Below are 23,325 nucleotides of genomic sequence, written 5' to 3'. Positions count from 1 at the left end.
AAGCCAATTAACCTACAAACCTGTACGTCTTTGGAGTGTGGGAGGAAACCGAAGATCACGGAGAAAGCCCACACAGGTCCCAGGGAGAATGTACAAACTCGATACAGACAGCACCCAGTCAGGATGGAACACGGGTCTCTGGCGCTGTAAGGCTGCAACTCTACCACTGCGCCACTGTGCTGCCTGTACTACATGTCTGTATTTTTATACTCCAGATGTACACGGATAAAGCAGTTTCCTGTGCTGGCCTTTTGCCTGCAGACGGCTAGAGGGAAAATACATAGGACAGTGTTGCATGCAACTGAAGGTGTTAGAAAACATAAAAGATATAATTTCAGTTTGTCAATTTAAACAGTGTTGCAAGTTGCTTATCATCTACCACAACAGTAGGTTAAATAAATGAACCGCCTCAATCCACACAAATTTGGAAACTTGGATCACGTTTCTTTTCATTTTATGTAAGAATATTGAATATTAACTCAAAATGTGCTGAGAATCAACCATACAAGGCAGACCTACAATCAGACCATTTCCTTCTTGTTTGAAGGGGGATATCCATATCATCAGGATACATAATGTGTGCAAAACAAAAATATTACTGAAAGCAGCACAAACAATATTTAACGCATCTGTAACAATTTATCCAAGAGCTTTCTTAGCCTGGGTCATGATATCAATAATCCTGATCTAAATGCTAATTTTGTTCATTCAATGAATTAACAGTATTTCCTGTAAAATTAGAATGGATTAACTATTGCCAAGTTTTCAAACTACAAAAACCAAAAAAAGTCAAACTTCTATAATACTGAGCCCAAGTAAACAGGATTAGCACACCCTTCAAATATTCTCATAACTAACTTGTACAAGATTTAATACAAAGCTGCATTACATGTTTTTTAAATATCTCCCCCCCCGCCTCAAAATGACAAGCTAAAACTATATGAGAAAGTATGCAGCTAAATAAGGAGACTTAATGCAGAACATTAGAGAAAACTTAATTTTGTATTCTTATTGTACATCAATTGTATTAAAATTAATAAGGAAGACTGGGATAGGAGATCAGGAGACAGGGAGGGGGGGGGGGGGGGTATTTTCTCTCAGCAAAGTTAAATTTACAAAGAAAACCTTCATTGAAACAGGTGGGAAAAGAGTAACTAACCTTTACATATTGATTTATCACGCTATTTACATTGTTTACTTTCTACAGGACAGATACCTGTAGTCAAGTGTGAGAAAAATGACTCATGCAGATGTCCACAGTGAAGGGTAAAAGGATTTAGCACAATAATGTGTGCTGATAATATAAAAAGGAAGCCAAATTTCCAATATCCATTTTTGAATTGTTCATGTTGTTTCGAGGCCCAAATACTGTTCTTAATTGCCACAGCAACCCCGTTGGCTCTGCTGATTCGTTTCTTGTAGATTTAACCCCCGATTTCTAGCTGCGGTTGCTGGATTTTGAGGATCATTTTTTGGCATTTTCTTAGCTGTGGGGAAAATAATAGAATACATTGATAACTTCCCTAAATAGCCAACCGTGGCTGAGAGAAAGTGTTCCAACTTCCCAAGGATGTTTGTGCTCCAGCATGAGGCACATATGAAATTTAATCTTCACTGAAGCCGAGTTGATGTTTTGTAGCAATGTTACAAAATTTTGAGATTTTAAAAATCAAGTCTGAAATTTATCCCATCAGATAAAGCATAAAAAGAAGTTTAATTTGACACCTAATTCACTTTCATATCTTCAGTATTAAAAAAGTTATGGCCATTTACACACTCGGAAATTAGCATCTTGTTCCCTATTGCTTTTCCATTGACTTAACACAAAAGCTGTGATCAAGGACTGTCAAAAGCCCATAACTTTCTTAAAAATTGAGAGAACTGAATGAAATGTTCAGTTATTATAGATTGAAGCATTCTGAAACAAATATGAAACAATCTTACTTGGATGACCTGAAATTAAAGCATATAATTACTTAGTTACCTAATTGTAGAAACAACACGAAAGAACATGATTTTCCATTTATGTTATACAGAGCCAGCAAACAAACTCAAGTCCTTCATCACCTGTTCAGCATCCAAACAATTCTCTTTGCTGTAATTTTATGCCTCGTGATTCAATTCAAGCTATTTAAAATCATCTAATCTAAGATCCCTGCAAACATCAAAATAGAGAAATTTGTTGATATTTCCAAGCAAAATCTGATTTCATCTGCTTAACACCTCACCACCACCACCTGCAACCACCTACAACCTGCCACACTTATTCCTGCCTCTCCCCTCTCCCAGTTTTCTTGTAAACCCCCCCCCCCCCACACACAGTCTGAAGGACCTCAGCCTGAAACATCACATATCCATGTTCTCCAGAGATGTGTAGGTAGGAACTAAAGATGCTGGTTTAAACTGAAGATAGACACAAAACGCAGGAGTAACTCAGCGGGACAGGCAGCACATCTGGAGAGAAGGAATGCCTGACATTTCAGGTCAAGACTCTTCTCCAGAGATGGTGCCTGACCCACGGAGTTACTCCAGCACTTCATTTCCTTTTTAAAAAAAAAATACGTGGGGTTCATAAAAAGTATAACTTTATTTATAAATAAATAAAGCTGGTGAATGGGTCACAATTAGTAGGTAGTGTGCAGCAGAGAAGGCGAAGAGATTTGATAGCATGCTATAAATATTTAAAGAATGGCAATTATTTATGCATACAATGACATGGAAATTATTTGGACAGGTACATGTACAAGAAAGATTTAAAAGGTAGGGGCAAGTGGGACTAGGTTAGATGGACATTATATATTTTTCTTTGAATGAGGCATTGTTAATTTAAATTTGTTATTGTAAATTAAAGTTTCTTTCTGCAAAGAAGTCCAGAAAGGGGGGGGGGGGGGGGGGGAGGAGTTGATTAAAATAAAAGGGGAATAAAAAAGAATTGACACATTAATTGGCAGTATAGATTAAAGGGGCCAAAGAGCTTGGTTCCAAAATATAACCGTGTAATTCATCATTCAGATGGAAATCTGATCTAGATGAAATCTTCCAGATGAAATCTTATAGTACTATAGTCTGTATATGTTAGATCCTCATGTTCATGTGATAGGAGGGGGAAAATCAGGCTGTTTGTCCCATCAAGTCTACTCCACCATTCAATCATGGGTGATCTATCTTTCCCTCTTAACCTCATTCTCCTGTGAAAATCTTCTACTCTGAAATTAGAGCTATGCGTCATCCCCCTGCATAAAACTACAATTTATCCTGATTACAAACACTTATTTAGATTTCATGTATTCCTAATTCACATTTACCAAACAATGCAAATATTATAATCTAAAACACCTTACCTATTGCTAGAAATATATCATTGACGTTCATGGCAGTCTTTGCTGATGTCTCCATGAAGAGAAGGCCACAGTCTTCTGCATATGTTTGTGCTTCCTAAGGGAAAGAAAGTGAAATGCTTAAGTGCTTAGGCCATTCCAAATATCAGTCCTGCCAAATCTTTTACATTTTGTGCACTTGGAAATTAAAAACACTCAACAATCTAAGATTAATTAAGAAAGACAATACATGATTACAATCGAGCCATCCACAATGTACAGAAACATGATGAAGGGAATTATGTTTAGTACAAGATAAAGCCAGTAATGTTCGTTTAAAGATAAACCGAGCATCTCCAATGATGTAGATAGTAGTTCAGGACTGCTCTCTATGATAAATTGCATCAGTCATGGAGAGGGAAGGTGAAAGTGATGTTTCAAACTGAGGGTGTGAAAAAAATCAGGGACATTCTATGTAAAGGGCACGGCACAATAGCATGTTGTCTCAAATCATTACCTCATACTCCACCATTCGTTTATCTGCCAGATCAGCTTTATTGCCAGCCAACGCTATCACTATGTTAGGACTGGCTTGTCTCTGCAACTCCTTTACCCATGCTTTTGCTCTATCAAATGTTTCCTAAATAAAATCAAATAGAATTAATGCATTAACTTATTACTCAAATACCATAACATATGCAACAAATTTGCTTCTGGAATTTAGCTTCATTTTGGAAATATTATGGCAAATATAGAATACAATAATTGGGTAATAACAAGTCAATATGCATACAATGAATACAACTGAACAACAAGCACTTTAACAAGATCCTAGTGCTTTCATTATTTGAATTCCTTCCTAAAGATGCCAGACATTATGGAGGCAACCTACAGTTTTATTCTGAAATGCAAGCACGCATTCTGAAAACACAGCTCTGTGATGAAAAGCTTATTTGTTTGACCCACTGTACAAGACATTCAATACAAACAACAGTCTGATACATATCGACGTTTTGTTAATTAAAAATAACTTTCAATTCAAATTTCCTCATGACTTGCTAAATACACCATCTAGTGGCTTGACTCAGGATCTATGGTACAGTTGGATTATTAACCATCACTCAGATATAAAAATAAACTAAATGAGAGAAGTTTTTCCTTTGATCAGTGACCCACAGTAGACATTTTAAGAAGATATAACATTTCATAAGGACAAGATGCAGACTGGTCACTGCGATTGTTGACACAGTGTGACGCAGTACACAACTTACCAAACCACAACTTACCAAACCACCAAACCTCCGGTTCTTCCTCGACCAGAGAAGCAACCCATACCCAGCCACTGACACTCTCCTCCGCCTAGCGGAGCTGGTCCTTACCCTCAATAACTTCGCGTTCGACTCCTCCCACTTCCTCCAAATACAAGGCGTAGCTATGGGCACACGCATGGGCCCCAGCTATGCCTGCCTATTTGTAGGTTACGTCGAGCAATCCTTGTTCAATACATACCAGGGCCCCATCCCCAACCTCTACCTCCGCTACATCGACGACTGCTTTGGTGCCACCTCCTGCACCCGCACACAACTGACTGACTTCATCCACTTCACCACTAATTTCCATCCGGCACTGAAATACACCTGGACCATTTCCGACACTTCCCTACCATTCCTTGACCTCACTATCTCCATTGCAGGTGATAGACTTCTAACCGACATACACTATAAACCCACTGACTCCCATGGCTATCTGGACTACACTTCTTCCCACCCTGCTTCCTGTAAGGACTCCATCCCCTACTCCCAATTCCTCCGTCTACGCCGCATCTGCTCCACGGATGAGGCGTTCCACACCAGGACATCTGAAATGTCCTCACTATTCAGGGAACGGGGGTTCCCCTCCTCCACCATAAATGAGGCTCGCACCAGGGTCTCTTCCATACCCCGCAACACTGCTCTCTCTCCCCATCCCCGCACTCGCAACAAGGGCCGAGTCCCCCTAGTCCTCACCTTTCACCCCACCAGCCGTCACATACAAAAAATAATCCTCCGTCAGTTTCGCCACCTCCAACGTGACCCCACTACTCGCCACATCTTCCCATCTCCCCCATATCTGCCTTCCGCAAAGACCGCTCCCTCCATAACTCCCTTGTCAATTCTTCCCTTCCCTCTCGGTCCACCCCCTCCCCGGGCACTTTCCCTTGCAACCGCAAGAGATGCAACACTTGTCCCTTTACCTCCCCCCTCGACTCCGTTCAAGGACCCAAGCAATCGTTCCAGGTGCGACAGAGGTTTACCTGCATCTCTTCCAACCTCATCTATTGCGTCCGCTGCTCTAGATGCCAGCAGATCTATATCGGTGAGACCAAGCGGAGGTTGGGCGATCGTTTCGCTGAACACCTCCGCTCGGTCCGCAATAACCAAGCTGACCTCCCGGTGGCTCAGCACTTCAACTCCCCCTCCCACTCCGCCTCTGACCTCTCTGTCCTGGGTCTCCTCCATGGCCACAGCGAGCAGCACCGGAAATTGGAGGAACAGCACCTCATATTCCGTTTGGGGAGTCTGCACCCCCGGGGCATGAACATCGAATTCTCCCAATTCTGTTAGTCCTTGCTGTCTCCTCCCCTTCCTCAGCTCCCCTGCTGTCTCCTCCCCCCCTCCAGCCTTCTGGCTACTCCTCCTTTTCCCTTTCTTGTCCCCACCCACCCCCACCCCCGATCAGTCTGAAGAAGGGTTTCGGCCCGAAACGTTGCCTATTTCCTTCGCTCCATAGATGCTGCTGCACCCGCTGAGTTTCTCCAGCTTTTCTGTGTAACTTACCAAACCACTAAATGCCCTGGTCAACAATACAGTGACATAAATCCCAATCCCATCAATGTTAATTTAATTAATCATTTGGAGTTAAAACAAATGTTTTAGTCATGATGAAGACAATAAAACTACTGAATTGTAAAAACTAATTTGGTTCACTAATGTCCTCTGGAAAGATAATCTTACCTTTGCTGATGTGAGTGAAATGCTACTCCAAACCCACAGAAATTTGATTAACTCCACCCTATCCACTGAAATTACTCAACTGTGCCATGTGAAAGTAGAAAAGGGATAAATGTGGCCAGACGACAAAAGCTGGAGTATCTCAGCGGGTCAGACACATCTCTGGAGAAAAGGTGGCATTTCGGGTCAAGATGCTTTTTCAGATGGGTCCTCAGAAGGATCTCGTCCCGAAACGTCATCCATTCCTTTTCTCCAGAGATGCTATCTGAGTTACTCCAGCTTTTTGTGTCTATCTTCGGTTTAAACCAGCATCTTCAGTCCTTCCTACACATAAACATGGACATATCGAGGGTCTGAATTCACTCTGGTCTTCCTCACAAACCTTCAGGGATCTGGTGTCTAAACCGAAAGCACACATAAAATACAATGGCCCATTGAATCCACCATCACAACAACCCTGTCTCACCAGCAGGCAGAATCTATAGAAGTTGATGGTGACCATGTGAGATGAACCTAGTTAACCTCAGCCTTTCCAAACTTACCATTGAAGATGTACCTATCCATGACAGCAATAGCAGAAGCTGCTAAATTCTCAGACGAAGGATATGATGGCCACTATAATTTTACTAAATGGGAGAGACTCAATTAGAAACTAGACATCCACAAAACATTGTGGACCCTCACTAGCAACATCACAATAGGCCCAGCCTATTCCTCACACAACCACCACTATGAGGTTAAGGGATTAATCTTAGCTTCATGGGTAATGCTGAAGATCATGCCAGGAGAGGCATAAGGAGTACATAAAAATGGATTGCCGAACAAGTGAAACTGTACAAAACCATATGCACGCAAAACAATGGTCAAGATTAAAGTGATCACACAATAGCGCTCTAATGTCTTGTGCGAATAATTGGGTACAATCAAGTAGTGAACAGAAGGAGAAGGAAGGCCTCAATAATGAACCCATCGTCAAAGACAGCGGGCAAAGCAAGCAAGTGCTGGTAGCAAAATTGAGGCATTCATATCCACGTTCAGCCAGAAGTGCTAAATGCATGATCCATCTCATCCTTTTTCTGAAATCTTATGCTTGGAGCCAATTTTCAATTACAGTACAGTTTAACACTGGCATGTACTCATCGATGTGGCAAGTTCCCAAGGATGCCCTATTCACATTCAATTCCATTCTCTAATTTTAACCAGTGAAATATTGCTCAGATTTTGCACTTCAGAAGTACCAGACAATGACCATTTCCAACAAAAGCATGCTTAACCACCAACCCATCACATCCAATGGCATTGCCGCCACCAACTGTACAACAAGATCCCGGGCGAGGGGGTAGCAATAACCAGAAGTCCAAGTTGGCCATCCGCATAAATATTGTGGTAATAAAGCAAATCAGGGGCCGGGTATCCCGTGACAATTGACTCAGCTCCTGTTGCAAGATGTAATATGGAACATGATGGAGTTGCACTGAATGAGTGTAGCTGCAACAATATTCAGGCAGCCCCACTTTATGCAGGACAGAGCAGCCTGTGTAATCGTATCCTCTGCATTATCGTCAACATTCAGTTCCTCTACCAGCAGTGCACCATGCTGCAGGATGGGCAATCTACAAAATGAACGATTATTACTTCTAAACCAACTGTGTCTCAAACTAGCTCCTCTACCGTGAGGAAGAACAAGGCAGATACATGAGAACACCTGCATAATCTGCTCCATCTCATTCCAAATAGATATAAAGGAAGGAACTGCAGATGCTGGTTTAAATCGAAGATAGACACAAAAAGTTGGAGTAACTCAGCAGGTCAGACATTAACTTCTCAAATCCAATAAACAATGGCCAATAATAACCATATAACCATATAACAATTACAGCACGGAAACAGGCCATCTCGGCCCTACAAGTCCATACCGAACAAATTTTTTTCCCCTTAGTCCCACCTGCCTGCACTCGTACCATAACCCTCCATTCCCTTCTCATCCATATGCCTATCCAATTTATTTTTAAATGATACTAATGAACCTGCCTCCACCACTTCCACTGGGAGCTCATTCCACACCGCCACCACTCTCTGCGTAAAGAAGTTCCCCCTCATATTACCCCTAAACTTCTGTCCCTTAATTCTGAAGTCGTGTCCTCTTGTTTGAATCTTCCCTATTCTCAAAGGGAAAAGCTTGTCCACATCAACTCGGTCTATCCCTCTCATCATTTTAAAGACCTCTATCAGGTCCCCCCTTAACCTTCTGCGCTCCAGAGAATAAAGACCCAACTTATTCAACCTATCTCTGTAACTTAGTTGTTGAAACCCAGGCAACATTCTAGTAAATCTCCTCTGTACTCTCTCTATTTTGTTGACATCCTTCCTATAATTGGGCGACCAAAATTGTACACCATACTCCAGATTTGGTCTCACCAATGCCTTGTACAATTTTAACATTACATCCCAATAAATCCCAACAAAATCCAAATTCTAGAAAAAATAAATAAAACAGCCTCCACCACATTACACAAATGGTTTATGTCTACTTGGATTAATTAAATTGTTATTTGCAAGTTTGTCAGTGTTCTCTAGAGGAAGGAGAATTAAGTTGAATATTTAAATAAGAAATATTTTAAAATAATGATGATTATGATTATCAGCTACAATTTTAGATGTGTTCTGCATCTTTGAAGAATACATTTTATTATATGATATTCTAAAATCTGAGAGGCTGGCTGTGCTCATTCCAGCTACCATTATGTATTAACTTACAATATTTAATGTTACCTGTTTTGTGATATCAAAAACCACTATGGCAGCTTGGGCTCCCCTGTAATACATTGGTGCTAAACTGTGGTAACGTTCCTGACCGGCAGTATCCCAAATCTCAAATTTCACCGTTGTGTCATCCAAACAAACGGACTGAGCAAGAAAGGCAGCTGCAAAATAAAAATATGTAAAGTGCAATTAATTTTATATAGTCAAATTAACAATTTTACATCTTGTTTATTCAGAAATTGTATTTTGTTTTTTCCCCAATTCCGTTGTGGATGCTAATCCAATTACTGATGTACAGTAGAGCATCACAAAGCTCTGCATCAGAATCCAGTGGATTTACGCAGCAGCTGAAACAAAAGTAGTTTCCCTCTAGTTTCTCTCTCCCCTGACTCTCAGTCTGAAGAAGGGTCTCCAATTCATTTTCTCCAGAGATACTGCCTGACCCACTGAGTTACTCCAGCATTTTGTGTCTACCCCAGAAGAACATGGGGATCACAGTGGAGAATAGAGAATGCATGGGCAATTCGACAGCACCCGTAGTCAGGATAAAACCCGCATCTCTGCCCTGTAAGGCAGCAACTCTACCACTGTGCCGCACACCATGTGATGGAAGATTGTTTTGCAGATTGGAGGCCTTTTCCTAATGATGCATGAAGGGATTAGAGATATGCCATTGCTGTTTGTCATCAATATCAATGATTTGTTCGACAATATACAAGACATAATTAGTAAGTTTTCAGATGACACTAAAATAGGTGGTATTGTATATAGTGAAGACGGTTATCAAGAATTAAAGCAGGATCACGATCAGCTGGGCAAGTGGGCCAAGGAATAATTCATGGAGTTTAATTCTGATAAATGTGAGGTGTTGTATATTGGGAGAACCATGACAATGAACAGTAGGGCCCTAGGGAGTGTTGTAGAACAGAGAGATGTTGGAGGACAAGTACATAGTTCCCTGAAAGTGGCATCACACTTAGATTGAGTGGTGAAGAGGCTTTTGGCATGCTGGTCTTCATCAGTCAGAGAATTAAAGACAGAACTTGAGACATGTTATTGTTGTACAATATTTACGTGAGGCTGTACTCAAGAGTATTGTGTGGGAATACTAAAGAATGGTCTCAACCCGAAATGTCACCTATTCCTTTTCTCAAGAGATGCTGCCTGACCCACTGAGTTACTCCAACATTTTGAGTTACCTTAGAGTATTGTGTTCAGTTTTGGTCACCCTGCCATTAAGATGCCATTACACTGGAAAGGTGCAAAGAAGATTTATGAGGAACAGGCTGCCAGAGGAAATTGTTTTGTGGGGTACAATAGCAACATTTAAAAGACATTTTTTCCACACGGACTGGTACATGGATAGAAAAGATTCAGAGGGTTATGGCCCAAACCACAGGCAAAGGAACTTGGTTAGAGGGGCATTTTGGTCCGCATTGGCGAGTTGGGCCGAAGGGTCCCTTTCCGTGCCAGATGACTCTATGAATGCCTTCTTCACTACCTTATTCACCAGTGTCATTTCTATCCACAGATGCTGCCTGAGCTGCTGAATACTCCAGCAGTTTGTTTTGTGTTTTAGATCAAGCGGCATCTATGCAGAGTTAATGTTACAGCTGGATGACCTTACACTGGAAATGACTAATTATGACAAATTTTGGAAAAGTTGCATAACTCAAATTGCTGAATTCAATCGAGTCTTGAGGTCTCTACCTTGCTTAGATGGTGGATGAGGCAATATTCTTCAAGCTTACATTTGGGCTCTGTTGGAACACATAGTTCAAAGTGCTGGTGGAATGAAAGTAGTGACACGTAACTGAAGTAAGTGTCTAAAGGAGGTGCTCTGCAAAGCAGTCACCCGATCTGCATTTGATATGTACAAAGTACAGGAGAGGATATCTTGTATGCTGAATACAATACACTAGATTGGAGGAAGTGCAAGTGAGTGGCTGGAGCATTATCCATCCATCTAAATGATGGCACTCTGAATCAATTTCCTGCTCTATGAGAGATTTGGGCAGATGGGCGAGGGTGAAGAGACCAGTGGAAATGATCGTTAACTGTAGATATTCAGTCAGGATGCTTATATAATATAATCATACTTGGCTTCAATGCAAACTCCACAAAATATGACCAGTGGAAAAAATGTCTCCGCATTGCAGATTTTACAGTGGCCAAGAACATTGTCAAGTGCCTGATTGCAGTTGTCTGCCAGTGCCACTGGTCCAGTCCACCAGGAAAACCTCTGGACAATAAACTGATGTTTGACTAACCATATTATAAAAATAACATTATCAAACAATAAAATCGCTATGGCACATCTAAGATGAAATAGTTATAACATACATCAAATAATGTGTTATTCAAAAACTCACCACCGATCGTTGTCTCTTGGAATTCGTCAAACTGGCCTTTGACAAATCGCAGAACTAAACTTGATTTACCCACTGCCATATCTCCCAGTAGAACTAGCTTGAACTGGCAGATCTTTGTCTGGCCAAGGCCATTTGGTCTGGAGGCTCCTCTGCTTGCCATCATCCCTTATGTTTGTAATTTCCTCTTCCAGTTTCAGTGAGATTGCCACTGTTCAGTCATGCGAGAAGAAAACTGGTGTTCAGTGACTACTTCACAACTGTTAAAGTAGAAAATTCAAGATTCAAATACATCAAATAGTTACATTGAAGCATGTTATAGTATCATACAGACAAAGGGTAGGGTAATATTCAACGACAACAACATTAATGAAATATCCTTCTCAGGACCACAATTATACTGTCCTCAGGAGCACAATTAGTGTCAATGGGATTTTTTTTTTTTAAAACATCACAACGATGTTAAAGCTGTTTTAGAAATCCAGAATCTTGATTAGTTTTAATTCTGGATAAAAGTGCAACTTTTTGGCATTTTGGTGAAAATTATTGAGTTAAGAAGTTACTCTCTTATTTAATAAGTAGCAAAAGTTTCATGATTAAACAAAACAAAAACAATAATACTTACTTTCCTTAAAATTGTTAATTCATACTAGGATTATTCAAACCTTGAATATATGACCCTAATGCAATTTTTCAGAATATAATAAATCATAGCTGACACAAAGAATAAATTCTTGATAAAGTTTGGCAAATTAATACACGCCAATTTAGTTGGTAAACTAATCACCACGTCTCAAAAATAGAATAGAATGTACAAGAAAATTGTAAGCACAAGTTATTTCCATGTGATTAAATTAATTTAAATCAAAAATGGAACAAGATGTTACTCAGCTTCAAATGCATCCAATACAAAAGGTATTCAAAATACACAAGCATTCTTAAAGTTTGCTATGGCAACTGTTCTGTCCAAAGTGGCAAGAAATTGTAGAGATTTGAATGCAGCCTGCACTTTCTCTGTAGCTACAACATTCTGCACTGGTTATTTTATCAATTGCACTACCTGATGTACTCACCTACGGTATGATTAACCAGTATAGCGTGCAAAACAAAACTTTTCACTGTATCTCAGAGCACATGACAATAATAATAAACCAAACCAAGCATTCACGAGCCTTAATTTAATTTAAATTAAGTTAAATTGATGGGTCTCAACCCAAACGTCACCTATTCCTTGTCTCCAATGATGCTGCCTGTTCCGCTGAGTTACTCCAGCATTTTGTGTCTACATTGATATTTACCATATTCCATCCTATGTTACACCTATACCAATGGTTAGCTAGCAAATTCAGAGCATGCCTATGACCTCCAAAAACAAAACAGATGGCGGTGAACTATCGACAACTGCTACAATTGTGTTTTGGAATCTCCATTTGGTCCAACTTCAGATCTGGAATTCATACTATAAAACAGGTTGGAGATCAAATCATTAAAAAAATCCTGAAAACAATGTTGCATTTAAATACAACTTCTTGAACATTTTATACTATTTCAAAATGCTAATTTATCTAAAATGGTTAAGAGATCTTAATGTACATCATAATAAATCTCAACGACAAATCTCAAATATCTGAATTTTATAAGGGAGAAAGAATAGGAAAAAAAAAACACTGCACTTCCAACACATTTGCCCAGTGAAGGAGAGGGGCTTTGGAGATGTATCATTCATAATGTCCCAGAGCTGAACCTCACGATTGAGGAACACTGGCAAATGCAACAAAGAAACTTCTATAGTTGTACTTCCCAAACCCTCCAGCCCCAAATTTCCCTTTCCCTATCAACACACTTGTTTTATAATGTTTAAGAAAGAACTGCAGATGCTGGAAAAATCGAAGGTAGACATAAATGTTGGAGAAACTCAGCGGGTGAGGCAGCATCTATGGAGCGAAGGAATAGGCGATGTTTTGGGTTGAAACCTTTCTTCAGACTGATGTGCGGGGGGGGGCGGAAACAAGAAAGGAAGATGCGGAGACAGTAGGCTGTGGGAGAGCTGGGAAGGGGAGGGGAAGGAGGGAGAAAGCAAGGACTACCTGAAATTGGAGGTCAATGTTCATACCGCTGGGGTGTAAACTACACAAGCAAAATATGAGGTGCTGCTCCTCCAATTTGCGGTGGGCCTCACTCTGGCCATGGAGGAGGCCCAGGACAGAAAGGCCGGATTCGGAATGGGAGGGGGAGTTGATGCGTCAGCCACCAGGTAATCAGGTTGGTTATTGCGAACTGAGCGGAGGTGTTGGGCAAAGCGATCGCCAAGCATGCGCTTGGTCTCACCGATGTACAGCAGTTGACACCTGGAATAGCGGATGCAATAGATGAGGTTGGTGGAGGTGCAGATGAACCTCTGACTCGCCTGGAATGACTGCTTGGGTCCTTGGATGGAGTCGAGGGGGGAGGTAAAGCGACAAGTGTAGCATTTCCTGCGGTTGCAAGGGAAAGTACCAGGGGATGGTTTGGGAAGGGACAAGTTGAACTGTGAGTTTGGAGGGAACGGTCTCTGCAGAAAGCAGAAAGGGGTGGAGATGGAAAGATGTGGCCAGTAGTGGGATCCCGTTGGTGGTGGCGAAAATGTTGGGAGGATTATATGCTGTATGCGATGGCTGATGTGGTGGAAGGCGAGGACAAGGGGGACTCTGACTTGTTGCGAATGGGGGGAGAGGGAGTAGAAGCGAAGCTGCGGGATATCGAGGAGACCCTAGTGAGAGCCTCGTCTATAATGGAAGAGGAGAACCCCCATTTCCTAAAGAATGAGGACATGTCCGATTGAGTCTTTACAGGAAGCAGGGTGGGAAGAAGTGTAGTCAAGATAGCTATGGGAGTCAGTAGGTTTGTAGTAGATGTCAGTCAATAGTCTGCTTCCTGTGATGGAGACGGTGAGATCTAGAAACGGTAGGGAGATGTCGGAGATGGTCCAAGTGAATTTGAGTGGATTGTCACCTTGTCATGGTGGAGAAGCGTGTGTGGTCCTGAGATCCTGAGAGCGATGCTATCTGGAGCTATGCTCCTGGTTGGGTCACCCATGGTGGTAAAGTCGAGGGGGAGGTCTCTGACAAAGAACAATCCAACCAAGACCTCAACGGTGGAATAGGCGGAGGATGATGGCTGACTTTAGTGGAGCGTCACAACGGTTGGGAAGGCGGATGAAGGCTGCAGCAGAAAAGGATCTCCGGTCGTCTTGGATCATGCCACTAGATTCTCACCCAGATTTGTCAAGGTCCATGGGGTGGCTGTCTGTGCACCAGTCACCCCACATTAAACAAAGTCACTCACAGGTGTCCTCAATGAGAGGACAGTCATCCTCGTTTCGAGTGACCGCCAATGATGATGCTGAGTGCAGGATGGAATTTGAGTGCAGGATGGAAATTAGTGGTGAAGTTGATGAAGTCAGTGAGTACTGCATGGGTGCACGAGGTAGCACCAATGCAGTCATCAATGTAGCGGAGGTTGAGTTCGGGGGTAGGGCCAGTGTAAACCTGGAACACGGATTGTTCAACCTACCATACAAAGAGGCAGGCATAGCTAGGGCCCATGCGAGAGCCCATAGCTATGCCTTGGATTTGGAGGAAGTGGGAGGAGTCGAAGGAAAAGTTGTTGAGGGTAAGGACCAGTTTTGCTAGGCGGAGGAGAGTATTGGTAGACGGAAATTGGCTGGTTATGCGGTCAAGGAAGAACTGGAGGGCTTTAAGACTCTCCTGGTGGGGGATGGAGTTGTAGAGTGACTGGACATCCATAGTAAAGATGAGGGAGTGTGTGCCTGGAAAACGGAAGTCATTGAGGAGGCAAAGAGTGTGTGATGTGTCTTGGACATAGGTAGGAAGGGATTGGACCAGGGAGGATATGATGGGAGTCGAGGAATGTGGAATGTGGGACATGAACGAGCAGAAACAATGGGTCTGCCAGGACAGTTCTGTTTGTGGATATTGGGGAGAAGATAAAATCAGGCCGTGCAGGTTTGGGGAACGATAAGGTTGGAGGCTTTAGAGGGAGTTGGAGGCTTAAGGTTGGAGGCTTAAGTAATGGTGCTTGTGATTAAGGCCTGGTGCTCATCTATGGGGTCATGGTCCAAGGGTAAGTAGGAGTAGGTGTCTGAGAGTTGTCGCCTGGCCTCGGTCCGGTTGAGGTCAGCGTGCCAGACTACCAATGCACCTCCCTTGTCGGAGGGTTTGATTATCCAGTCAAGGTTGCTGCAGAGTGAGCGGAGGGCTGTACTTTTGGGGGGGAGAGGTTAGAGTGAATAAGGGGAGTGGAATATTTGAGGCAGTTGATGTCCCGCCGGCAGTTGGAAATGAAAAGGTCTAAAGAAGGTAGAGGGCCATCCGGGGGAGTTGGAAATGAATAGGTCTAATTTTAAAGTAATTCTCCATTTCCCAGAATCTACAGATAGTGTTCCCTAATTCATAAAAGATTGAAACAAATGCTGGAGTAACTCAGCGGGACAGGTAGCAACTCTGGATAGAAGGTATGAGTGACGTTTCAGATCGAGACATTTTTTCAGACTTTTCAGACTTTTAGTAAACCAGCATCTGCAGTTTCTTCCTACACATCCTTAATTCATAAACTGCACTACAATCCAATGAGCATTATGGAAACATGTTAAAGCATAACATGTACTTTGGATGGGCAAATGTAATTGTCAGGCATGAATCTACAACCAACATTGAACTAACTAACTCATTCCACCGTACAATACAAAAATGCATGATGCGCCATTTCACACCAAGCTGAAGCTTACCAAGCATTCAATGTGCTGGTACAGATCAAAACTATAGACGAGCATGTAAGTCAAACAACAAACAAGAACAGACAGAACCCAGGACGCTGTTCAAACTTCAAGTAAAATATTGCGTAATTTTTAGAATATTTTACATGAAACATCATCTCAGGATTTTTGATAAGTAACGTTGCCTCCACCCTTCACACCAAAAATGTTTCCCCCCTCAAAGTGGCTAGCAAAGCAAAAACAACAAGTGATCTTTGTGTGCAATCAAGTAATATATATAACCTATAATATACGATCAGAAAATAAATAAGGGAAGAATCAAGGAAAGGATGATTTAGGTGATCAAATCAGTTTCCAAACAAAAAAAAAATGAAATGGGGGGGGGGGGGGGGGGGGGGGGGGGGGGGTGGGGGGGGGGGGGGGGGGGGGGGGGGGGGGGGGGGGGGGGGGGGGGGGGGGGGGGGGGGGGGGGGGGGAAAGAAAGAGGAAGGGAAATAACCTAATTTCAAATTCACTAATTGCAGGAAAATACTTTTCCAAATGTATTGGTCATCATTATTTATCATGCTAATTAAAATAGTATTAGTGTTTTCTAATGATGACAATTTTTAGAATCTAGTTTAATGAAGATTAAGATAAGGAGGGATAGGACATGGACAGTAATTGTTAGGCCAATAAGGAATGTTGTTGATCAGACACACTGTGGGATTCTATCCACAAATTCCTGAAATTGGCATACAAGTTGATACAGTGATAAAAAGGCATATGACATGCTGCCTTCATAGGTACGGGCATAGAATAAAAGTTGGGAGATTACATTGCAACTTTACAAAATATTGGATAGACTGCACTTGAAATACTATGTGCAGTTCTGATTGCTATGCTATAGGAATGAAGTAATGTGATGCAGAGAATGTCAAGGAGATCACCAGGGTGTAGCCTGAATTGGAGGGTTTTTGTTATAGGTAGGGACTGGACTTGGTTTTTCCTGCAGCAAGTCCATGATAGAGGTTTATGAAATTATAAGAGGCACATATAGGGCAGTTACAATTTCCCTTCCACAGTAGGGAATCATAAAGCAGAGGACATAGGTTGAAGGTGAGAGGAAAGAGTTTTAAAGGGGATTTGAGGAACTTTTTTTTTTAAACATAGCGGTAGATATCCAAAACACATGGTCAAAGGTGAAATCAGAGAAAGTCAGTAGGTTTAAGATGGGCAAAAAGATTGACATGGATGTGAGCCCATGTCTGTTCTGTATAACTCCATGATTATATATAAATATAAATATGAAAACACACAATTGAAAGCAACGATGAAGTGCCAACCTCAGTAATTCATAAGCAGGGACTGATTATTATTATTTTTATTGGTGTCAATAATAATTTTTAATTCTTTAAAAAACTTCATACAAGAGGTGCATCAATGTCCTGCCTTTATAATCCCATTACACTATTGGCACATCCCACAAACAAGTGATTTAGTGAAAGCTCTACAATTAGCACTTTGAAAGTCAATTGCAGCATCCTTTAAAGGCCTGTTCCACTTGGCGATTTTGCCGGTGTCATATCAGTGTCGCCAAAAGATTTTGAACATTTCAAAATACGCTGCGACAGAAAAAACATTGCGACACTTGAAAAAACACCGTGCGTCATACGTCATCACACCGCGTCACCGTTCATATCTAAACTGAAATTAAGTCTCTGAAGTGCTGAATAAAACAATATTCTTTGTTAATGTTTGATAGAAACATAGAAAATTGGTGCAGGAGCCAGCACTGCCATTCAATATAATCATGGCTGATCATCCAAAATCAGTACCCCGTTCCTGCTTTCGCCCCATATCTCTTGATTACATTTGCCATAAGAGCTAAATCTAACTCTCTTGAAAACATCCAGTGAATTGGCCTCCACTGCCTTCTGTGGCAGAGAATTCCACAGATTTACAACTCCATGGGTGAAAAAGGTTTTCCTCATCTCAGTCCTAAATGGCCTACCCCTGCACTGTGAACCCTGGTTCTGAACCCCCCCAACATCGGGAACATTTTTCCTACATAGCCTGTCCAATCCCTTAAGAATTGTATATGTTTCTATACGATCCCTTCTCATCCTTCTAAATTCCAGTGAATACAAGCCCAGTCGATCCATTCTTTTTCTTTACACATTCTAATTCCAATTCTACTTGAGTTTTGTTTATACCATGTAAATCTATTTTTATTTAAGCAAAACAAAATTGGGTTCATTTATACAAGTTACATTTTCTCAAGGGAAAATGTTTTTCAATTTAAGAAATTCAAAATATATACAATTTTTAAAGTTAACATTTGGCATACTCTAAACATCCCAGAAACATCACAGGGCTTCTTCAGTCAGAGTATTGAGTATAGATGTTGGGAGGTCATGTTGCAGTTGTATAAGACGTTGGTGAGAACGCATTTAAGGGCCTGTCCAAATTTGCGGGGACCTAATTTGCGAGTGTACAAGCGTTTAGGAGAGTATGAAAAAGTGTCATGGTCGTGTTGTATCGCCAAAGTAGAACACCTCCTTCGACCCTCCTCGACTATGTAGAGAACCTCCTATGAATATGTTGAAGACCTCCTTCAACGATGTGGAAGACCTCCTCCGATCTCCTTCTACCTCCTTCGACTATATTGAAGACTAGCTCCAACTAGCTTCGGAAAAATTGGACACCAAATAGTGGAGAGTGAAGACAACCTCGTTCAACTATGTTGAAGACTATCTACGACTACCTTTGACTACCTTCGATTACCTTCGACTACCCTCGATTGCCTTTGATTACCTACAAATAGCATTACGACCTACTATGACCTATATCGACTAAACCTACGAGTAAAAAAATATAGATTTTTTTTCCATGGCAACCTTTTTTTTTACGCACTGGCCTTTTTCAGCATGCTAAAGAAAAACACGGCAACCTAACTGAGGCCTCGCGTACGTGGGGCTGCGCTCGAACATGAAGGAGAGTTGCAAAGACCTCTTAGGACCTCGTGTCGACCATGCTGCGAGTATGAGTCGAGGGCAAACTCTTCTAAACTCGCCAATTAGGTCCCCGCAGTAGGACAGGCCCTTTAGAGTATTGTGTTCAGTTCTGTCCAATGTTATAGGAAAGATATTGCCAAGCTTGAAAGGGTTCAGAGAAGATTTACAAGGATTTTGCCAGGTCTAGAGGGTCTGAGCGAGAGGGAGAGTTTGTGTAGGCTGGGTCTCTTTTCCTTGGAGTGCAGGAGGATGAGGGGTGATCTTATAGAGGTGTATAAAGTCACGATCGGGTAGATGCACAGAATCTCTTGTCCAGAGTAGGGGAATCGAGGACCAGAGGACATAGGTTCAAAATGAAGGGGAAAAGATTTAATAGGAATGTGAGGGGTCACTTTTTCACACAAAGGGTGGTGGGTGTATGGAACAAGCTGCCAGCGGAGGTAGTTGAGGCTGGGACTATCCTAACATTTAAGAAACAGTTAGACAGTTACATGGATAGGACAGGTTTGGTGGGATATGGACCAAGCACAGGCAGGTGGGGCTAGTGAGGCTGGGACATGTTGGCCGGTGTGGGCAAGTTGAGCCGAAGGGCCTGTTTCAACACCATCACTCTACGACTCTATGACTCTAAACATTCTAGAACTTCAATTTGCTTGTCCTAGAGTTGCAGGAAGCCGAGAACGTCCAATGTCCTTTTTGTGATCCAAACATTGTCAAACTTTGGGAACTGAGTTTTACTCACCCCTATGCAACTGGATCCTCGACTTTTGCAGCAGACCACAATCAATGCAAAATGGCAACAACACTTCTTCCTCGTTAACCATTAGCATAGGAGCACCTTATTCCCCTGCTCTAGTCACTGTATACCCACAACTGTGCAGCCAGACACAGTTCCAATGCCATCTTAAAAATTTTTGATAATACAAATAATACAAAAATATAAATAATACGAATATAGGGAAGGACGATTCAGAGTATGGGAAGGAGATTGAACATTTGATTAAATGTGCCAGAAAAACTATTTTACACTCAATGACAGGAAGACCGATGACCTGATTGTTGACTTTAGAAGGGGAAAACCCAAGGTTCCATGAATCTGTCTTCGCCAAGTGTTGGTAGTGGAGAGAATCCATAACTTCAGGTTTCTGAGAGTGCATACCTCTGAAGATTGTCCTGGGCCCAGCAAATTGGGACAATACTAAAGAAAGCCCATCAATGCTTCTACTTCCCTAGAAGTTTGAGGAGAATTGGTATGTCAACAAATACTCTGTGGAACTTTTACAGGTATGTCAGAGAGCATACTGACGAGTTGCAACATGGCCTGGTTCGTTAACTCACACCAAGGAACCAAGGAGTGGCAGATGCTACTCGGTTAATCACAGGTACTGACTTCCCCACCAAAAACATCTGGAGGAGGTGCTGCCTCAAAAAGGTAACATATCAAAGACCCATATCACCTTGGCCATGTTCTCATTTCACTCCTTGCATCCGGGAAGAAGGTACTGTGAAAACTGTGGCCACCAGGTTCAAGAATAGTTTATTTCCAACAACTATCTGGCTCTTGAACACCACACAATATTTACTACTGTGAATTTCTATGGACTGGCTGGTTCTATGAACTGAGGAGGATACTATGAGAGTGAACTGTGAGGAGGATGCTATGAGAATGCAGGGTGACTTGGACAGGTTGGGTGATGGGGCAGATGCAGTTTAATGTGGATAAATGTAAGGTTATCCACTTTGGCAGCAAAAACAGGAACGCAGATTATTATATAATTTGTACAAGTACAACGGGATCTGGGGGTCCTTGTTCATCAGTCAATGAAAGTAAGCATGCAGGTACATCAGGCAGTGAAGAAAGCGAATAGCATGTTGGCCTTCATAATAGGAGGAGTTGAGTATAGGAGCAAAGAGGTCCTTCTGCAGTTGTACAGGGCCCTCGTGGACTTTCTTTAGTATTGGAATGAGAGAGGATCTTATTGAAACATATAAGATTATTAAGGGTTTGGACACGCTAGAGGCAGGAAACATATTCCCGATGTTGGGGGAGTCAAGAACCAGGGACCACAGTTTAAGAATAAGTGGTAAGACATTTAGAACGGAGATAAGGAAACACTTTTTCACACAGAGGGTTGTGGGTCTATGGAATTCTCTGCCTCATAGAATTCAGTGGAGGCCAGTTCTCTGGATACATTCAAGGGAGAGCTTGATAGGGCTCTTAAAGAAAGAGGAGTCAGGGGATATTGGGAGAAGGCAGGAACGGGGTACTGATTGGGGGATGATCAGCCATGATAATATTGAATGGCGGTGCTGGCTCGAAGGGCCGAATGGCCTACTCCTGCACCTATTGTCTACTGTCTATTGCACTGAGGACTTTAGGATTTTTTAGCACGCCAACAGTCTGTCTGTTTTTTCGTATTTTTTTGTTATTTTTAGTGCGTTTAAAAGGTTTGTGTAAATGTTCTCCGGTTTGTTTTATGTGGGGGGTGGGGGAGGGGGAAACTTTTATTTCATTCTCTTACCTTGCGGGAGATGCGATTGTTTTCCGGATCGCATCTCCGGTAGTTTTGCGGCCTAACATCATGGAGCTTGAGGCCTCCTCGGACCGACTTTGAGCCCTACTGCGGGGCGTGGACGACATCGGAGCTGATCCCTTGCCTGGGATCGCTCTAACCACGGCCTGCGGACTTTACATCGAGAGCTCGCAATCTCGGGAGAGGCCGAGTTGGGAGCTCCAACGACAGAGGTTCGACACTCTGACCCGGGGTCTGATCACCCGAGGCGGAGGAGCTAACATCCACCCGATACGGGAGCTGATCGCCCCGACGCAAAGGTCCCAAACGTCGCCAGCTACGGGAATCAAGATCGTCCCGTCAACGAAAGGCTCGAGGCCCCCGACCGCGGGGGAACAAAGAAGGGAAGAGATAGAACTTTTTTTTTTGCGCCTTCCATCACAGTGAGGAATGTGGAGGAGTCACTGTGGTGGATGTTTATGTTAAAATGTATTTTGTATGTTCCGTTGCTTTTTATTTGTATGACTAACATGGCAAATGAAATTCCTCGTATGTTGCAAAACAAACTTGGTTAATAAAGTATTATTGTATTGTATTGCAGTTTTTAATTTATTGGGGTTTTTTTTTTATTATTATGTATTGTTTCTGTGGACTGTATTTATAGGTCTGTTATGGTGCTGCAATTAAGAATTTCATTGTTCATTTATCAATACATATGACAATTAAATACTCTTGATTCCTGGAAGTCTATAATTCACTGATCATTTTAAACAAATAAGCAATCTGCTCAATTCCAGGCAGAGAATATCACTTCAAATCATTAAACATCAGACCAGCATCAATCTGGTGACCTTGTGTGTATCAGAATTTCACATGCAGTAGTTCAATACATGTTAAAAGCTGTCGATTAGTGGAAATCTCATTTCAAGAGGAAGTCATTTGCTAGCTTGTCATCAAAGTTTATCTAATCCTATTGTTTTCCTTTTACCCAATTCATTTATTGCTATTCTTTTTATTATCTTGGTTCATTTATAAAATGCAACATTTAAAAGTCATTTGGACAGGTCCATGGATAGGAAAGATTGAAGGATATGGGCTAAATGGGACTAACTGAAGAAGACATCTTGGACTCAGCATGGACAAGTTGGTCTGAAGGATTTGTTTCTGTGCTGTATGACTTTATTAGATACTAAATGCTTGATAAATACTTTAACTTGAGCATAATACTCATTGACAGAGCAGCCTCGACGTTACATTCCAACATTCTACTCTTATGTCTCAGTATAATATCACAAAGATATTTAAAATTATTCCAAGTTCTCATGATTTGATAATTCTAACTTCTTACTAACCATGGGCAAACTGGAATGACATAAATCTGAATAACCTTAAAAAGTTGCATAACCCACTTGAAAACATGTGTTGTGGAAGCCAAAAACAAAACATTAATTCAAGGAGTAATAGTTTCTCTTTATTTTGCTAAACTTGGCCAAAGCTAGTACGTCACATCACATGGTTCACAGGATTCATTAGTTAAATTAGGTTTACCTCAACTGCTGACTGATGCTACAATTTTAACCTTAAATGATGATAAAATCATGGA

The 23,325-nt window shown here is 41.7% G+C and overlaps 1 protein-coding gene across 1 annotated transcript in view; it reads right to left on the bottom strand.

The window, feature by feature from the left end:
- Positions 1-423: 423 nt before the first annotated feature.
- The window catches only part of rab5b (RAB5B, member RAS oncogene family), a 44,436-nt gene continuing 21,534 nt past the window's right edge, over positions 424-23,325 (bottom strand). Inside the window, exons 2-6 of the mRNA XM_055637644.1 lie at positions 11,443-11,699; positions 9,080-9,231; positions 3,835-3,957; positions 3,342-3,435; positions 424-1,487 (exon numbers count right to left, since the gene is read on the bottom strand). Coding sequence (XP_055493619.1) covers positions 1,375-1,487; positions 3,342-3,435; positions 3,835-3,957; positions 9,080-9,231; positions 11,443-11,605 — 645 coding nt within the window. The 5' untranslated portion in view covers positions 11,606-11,699 and the 3' untranslated portion in view covers positions 424-1,374. The remainder of the gene's footprint in view (positions 1,488-3,341; positions 3,436-3,834; positions 3,958-9,079; positions 9,232-11,442; positions 11,700-23,325) is intronic.

The sequence above is a fragment of the Leucoraja erinacea genome, chromosome 7 (genome assembly GCF_028641065.1).
Source record: "Leucoraja erinacea ecotype New England chromosome 7, Leri_hhj_1, whole genome shotgun sequence".
In the NCBI taxonomy this organism is placed as follows: domain Eukaryota; kingdom Metazoa; phylum Chordata; class Chondrichthyes; order Rajiformes; family Rajidae; genus Leucoraja; species Leucoraja erinaceus.
This window is presented reverse-complemented; position numbering and strand designations above follow the sequence as displayed.